General features: G+C 36.2%; 2 protein-coding genes across 2 annotated transcripts; one reads left to right on the top strand and one right to left on the bottom strand.

Annotated features, from left to right (window-relative positions):
• Positions 1–407: 407 nt before the first annotated feature.
• LOC115981892 (lysine-rich arabinogalactan protein 19) lies at positions 408–1,968 on the top strand. Its single transcript, XM_031104320.1, has 2 exons — positions 408–1,324; positions 1,667–1,968. Exons 1-2 carry the CDS (start codon positions 542–544, stop codon positions 1,769–1,771), a joined length of 888 nt encoding a protein of 295 aa, XP_030960180.1. The 5' UTR covers positions 408–541; the 3' UTR covers positions 1,772–1,968.
• Positions 1,969–2,424: 456 nt separating this feature from the next.
• Positions 2,425–4,849, bottom strand: LOC115981893. Its single transcript, XM_031104321.1, has 3 exons — positions 4,371–4,849; positions 3,548–3,676; positions 2,425–2,802 (listed from the first exon to the last, which is right to left on the bottom strand). Exons 1-3 carry the CDS (start codon positions 4,653–4,655, stop codon positions 2,701–2,703), a joined length of 516 nt encoding a protein of 171 aa, XP_030960181.1. The 5' UTR covers positions 4,656–4,849; the 3' UTR covers positions 2,425–2,700.
• Positions 4,850–5,196: the final 347 nt, after the last annotated feature.

The following is a 5,196-nucleotide window of genomic DNA, read 5'->3' on the forward strand; positions in this document are numbered from 1 at the left end:
AAAATCTATACCTCCTTTGCTCCTGCAAGTCATCAAATGAGTAAACTGTAATCTTTTCTCTCTTTTTTATTTTTTATTTTTTTATATTTAAAAAAAAAAAAAATTGTTGGAGGACTGGCAAAATATGGGGCAGGCCCCAATTCCCCCAATGTGATACTGAAAATTGACAACTTGGAAACTACAATCATAAGATGACCAAAATAAATAAATAAAACAAACGATTTTACCATCTGAACTCAACAACACAATTTTTAGTAAGCTTTCCCCATATAATAATGTGAATATGAAGCTGGGGCAGTAAGTTCAGCCTTTAAAGGCCCTCTAACATGGGCCCACTAATAAGCAGTGAGAGGGTCTAAAGTTAAAATTAACAACCTTGTTTGGCAAATCATTAGAAGGGACGTAGCAATCACATGAAGACTACATCTCTCCCTCCAACATTACACCCAACCTGTATTTCACTCCCTAGAACTGTATTACTCCCTCCTTGATTAAATATAAAAGCACCAAATATTTCCTACCAATTCTCATCTCCACAGAAATGGCTACAATGTTGTGGGCTTTCTTTTTAGTTGGTCTTAGTTTTACACAACTCCTTGCCAATGTACAAGGACAAGTGGCCACACCTTCTACCTTGCCAACCACAACACCAGCTGCACCATCTACTCTGCCAACCGCAACACCGCCTCCTACTACCACACCAGCGGCCCCATCCAATTTGCCAGTTGCAACACCGCCTACAACACCATCTGCGCCATCTACATTGCCAACTGCAAAACCACCTGCTGCTACCACCCCATCTGCAGCAACCCCCCCACCTGCCACATCTCCAAAATCATCTCCATCTCCTAAAGTAGCCCCAACAATAAGCCCAACCGTCCCACCCCCTAAAATTCCACCACCACAAAGTCCACCTGTCTCAACTCCAACACAGCCACCGGTATTGCCACCATCTCTACCACCAGCTTTACCACCACCAAAAATCTCTCCCACACCAGCCAAAGCACCACCAGTGCCAGCCCCTGCAAAGCAGACACCAGTACCAGCACCGGCACCACCACCACCTACAGCAGCACCTGTACCAGCACCACTGAAGGCAGCACCAGCACCAGCTCCTGTACCAGTTACACCCGTTCCAGCACCAGTCTTGGTGCCCTCATCTGCTCCAGCACCCACCAAACACAAGAAGAAAAGAAGGCACAGACATAAGCACAAGCATCATCATGCACCAGCACCAGCACCAGCAGCTAACGTAACCAGCCCCCCAGCACCTCCTACATTGGTAGACACAGAGGAAACAACTCCAGCACCATCACCAAATGCGGTAACTTTTAATCAGTCGGATTGCCATTACTATTAATTTTCCAAAATTGCTGAGAAACTATTTTATATATGTTAAATAAATTTTGAATATATGGGGTGGCTTGATATGGATGATTTTACTTCTCACATGAAAAAATGTTTTGACTGATGCTACCACTACAAATTTGACTACATAGACCTTACAAACTAATATATCAACATTTTACAAAACAAAAAATAATTCAGAAATTTATTTATTGTGTTATTTATGTGACACCAATCACATTCATTATTACATCAATATATCAGCTTTAACAATTTCCAAATATTTTTATTGACTATCCCTTTCTTTCTCAACTCACAGAATGGAGGACATGCACTACATCAGCAGGTAGGAAGGTCTGGAAGGTGGATGACTACAGGATTAGCTGTTGCCATTCTGCTGGCTCTTACAGGATATAATTCCTAGAAATCTTATGTGATGATGGACCACTGATTTGCTGTTATACTGAAAAGAGATGATTATTTCATACGTATTACACAAGATCAATTCAAAGATTGGTTAGACAGGAGTGAATAATAAGGAGACTGAGCCATATCAAGGTTTTGTAGTTCCAATTTTTGAATGGTTAATGTTTAATGAAGACAAATTTTGAGTTTTATTTTCTGCATATATATATTTTAATTTTGTTGCTGAATGAAGACAGATTTTTTTTATTACGACAACAAACATGGAAATATCCAAATGGAAACTTAGAATAACATAACAAGTTGATTGGCACATATCAAACTTGATCAGTATTTGAGCCCGGATTGATTTCCTCCCATAAGTCATACTCAACCATGAGGCCAAGGTTGTCAACTAATTTGTGATGACAGAGACAACCTGCACACTGATTAAAGCACAACCAGTTGGTCCGCATAAACATAAAACCTTCAAATTCAGGGTTTTCATAAAATGTTTATGCATTGGTTTTATTTTTCATAAGGAAATTTTTTTGATGGACTATTCCAATTTGCAAATGGAAAAGAATTCCATGGTGCCATCTCAGCTTCTTGTATTATAGAAATGGCCTGACCTACGTCAAAGATCAAGAAGAATATAAAAATCATTGCAATCTCTTCCAAGAATTCATTTCTAAGTTTCTCTTTTAGATTCCATTTGGATCTTGATGCTAGATTGAAGCCCAGCAAGAATTCATCTTATGGATATTCAAATTGGTTTTCATAAGCTATAAGATTCAATGAAACAAACGGTCCCTAAATATTACTGAAAAACTATATATTACATAAGATGATAAAAACTGCATCTCTCTACCCAGTGGTTGATATTGCTTTGGTGCATACTCTGTCTTCTAACTCAGAATAGCATAACAAGTTGATTGGCACAGATCAAGCTTAATCAGTATTTGAGTCCGGATTGATTTCCCCCCGTAAGTCATACTCAACCACGAGGCCAAGGTTGTCAACTAATTTGTGATGACGGAGACAACCTGCGCACTGATGAAAGCACAACCAGTTGGTCCGCACGAACATAATAACCTTAAAATTCAGGGTTTTCATAAAATGTTTATGCATTGGTTTTATTTTTCTTAAGTAAAGAAATTTTTTGAAGGACTACTCCATTTTGCAAGTGGAAAATAATTCCAAAGTGCCATCTCAGCTACTTGTATTATAGAAATGGCCTGACCCAAGTAAAAGATAAAGAAGAACATAAAAATCATTGCAATCTCTTCCAGAAATCTTTTCTAAGTTTCTCTTATAGATTCCATTTATATCTTGATGCTAGATTGAAGCCTGGCGAGACTTCATCTTATGGATATTCAAGTTGGTTTTCAGAAGCTATAAGATTCAAAGAGACAAATGGTCCCTAAATATTATTGAAAAACTTTATATTAAATAAGATGATGAAAACTGCATCTCTCTACCCAGTGGTTGATATTGCTTTGGTGCATTCTCTGTCTTCTAACTTAAGTCATTAATTTTGGCAGTTGCCAACCTGAAGATAAGCATAAATGATTTTTCACTCAAAGTCATATTTGACACCTTACCCAACAATAAGAGCTATCATTTTTTTTAAAAATCTTGATCCTACTTTCATGTTGCCAGTTATTAGAATAGCAAGTAGCAGAATAATAAAACAGTCTTGAAAAAACAGTTGAAGGGAATAAACAACCATTCATCATCAAGAAACATCCCACACGACTTTCATTATGTGGCAATGAAAAGGAAACCAACTAAGTACCTGTATGTAAATAAGGCCGCGCTCATAGGCTAATCGATTTATGAGCCTCTCTGTTCTTTCACCACACACATCACAAGTAAATTGTACAAGCAAACTTCTTCTCGGAAGTTTTATGTCAATATTTGCATCCTGCACGGAGGACATGCAGGTGTGAGAAGACACGTTTAAGAAAGGAAAAAAAAAACAAACCATCAAAAAGTGCACGTTGCTTGGTTTTAAAGCATAGCAGCATACAATGCAGCTATACTTTTTTTTTAATATCTGCAATGAGTTGTACTTCAAATGGAACCAAACAAGTGAGCAAAATAACAAAATGGCAAATTTGTGCAAATGAAAACATTAGGAAATACATTTTTTTGAACGTGGAGTTGAGTCATAAAAAAGAATGATAGTCAAAGTATTCCAATTTTCACTCTATTTTTTTGCTTGAACTTCAATATACACCAGAAACAGAGGGTTGTTCTATATGCTTTATATTAAAGTCATTCATCAGTAACCCAAATATCCCAAACTAAAAAAAATTATATATATATTGAAACCATTTAGAAATTGAAAATGCATTATACTCATTTTCTTAGAGTGCATCAAAGCTATACAAGGAAGTTTCACACCTGAGCAGCCAACTAACCAATTTATTCTAAAAAAAAAAAAAATCCAAAGAAAAGTATGTGCCATGTCATGTGTGTACGTAACAAGAACAAAAATTTTCCTCTTTCGTCTTTACAATAGTCAATAAGGAAAGGAGAAAAGTGCAGTATTATTTTTGAGTTATGAAATAGAATCATATTTTTTTTTAAAAATGTTGGAATGTGAAATTGCATACCGTGGTGTTGGGTTCTTCGGATTGAGAACTATCTTCCACGAATTGAGAAACCGCCAATAGGCGGCGGCGGCGGCGGCAGCGGCTGCCTAATTTGGGCTTGGGGGTTTGGGAGAATGTAATGGAGCCAAAAACATGGATATTATTATTATTATTATTATTATTTATGGGTTTGTAATTGTAAGTTCGGTTTTGTGTCAGACTAGGATATGTCGAAGGTAGAAAGAGACGACACCCACTTCCACATCCAGACCCAGAACTAGTTGTTGTTGTTGGTGTTACCGTCATCGTGCTGTCTGTTTTTTTTCAGGATTTTTCTCCGGTCGGATTTTTCAAGCCTAAACTATAGAACCCAATAAGTGAAAAACTGGGGTAACACCGAGGGAGTGAGGGGCGGCTGAAGAGTTAGGAGAGGGACGAGCGAAAGAAAGCGTGAAGCTTTTAGGGTGGAGGAATGGAAAAATGAGCTGATAGTAAATGAAAGATAGAAAATGGGGGAGGAAATAGAAAAGTAGGAACATAAAAAATATTTATTTATTTATTTTTATTTGTATTAGTGAGAAGGATGTGAAAGTGGGGAGATGAAAAATTTATTTATTTGAATGAGAAAAAAATAATGAAAAAATAAAATTGATATAAATTTATAATTATGTCCTTATTAAATAAAATAAAAATGGAACACGTTTTTTTAACAAAAAAATTGTGATGTGCAAACAAAAAAATAAAACATTTTTTTAGCAAAAATTATCATGTATGTGCAAGCGAGAAAAAAAAAAAAAAAAAAAAAAAAAAAAAAAAAAAAAAAAAAAAAAAAAAAAAAAAAAAAAAA

The sequence above is a fragment of the Quercus lobata genome, chromosome 3 (genome assembly GCF_001633185.2).
Source record: "Quercus lobata isolate SW786 chromosome 3, ValleyOak3.0 Primary Assembly, whole genome shotgun sequence".
Lineage (NCBI taxonomy): Eukaryota > Viridiplantae > Streptophyta > Magnoliopsida > Fagales > Fagaceae > Quercus > Quercus lobata.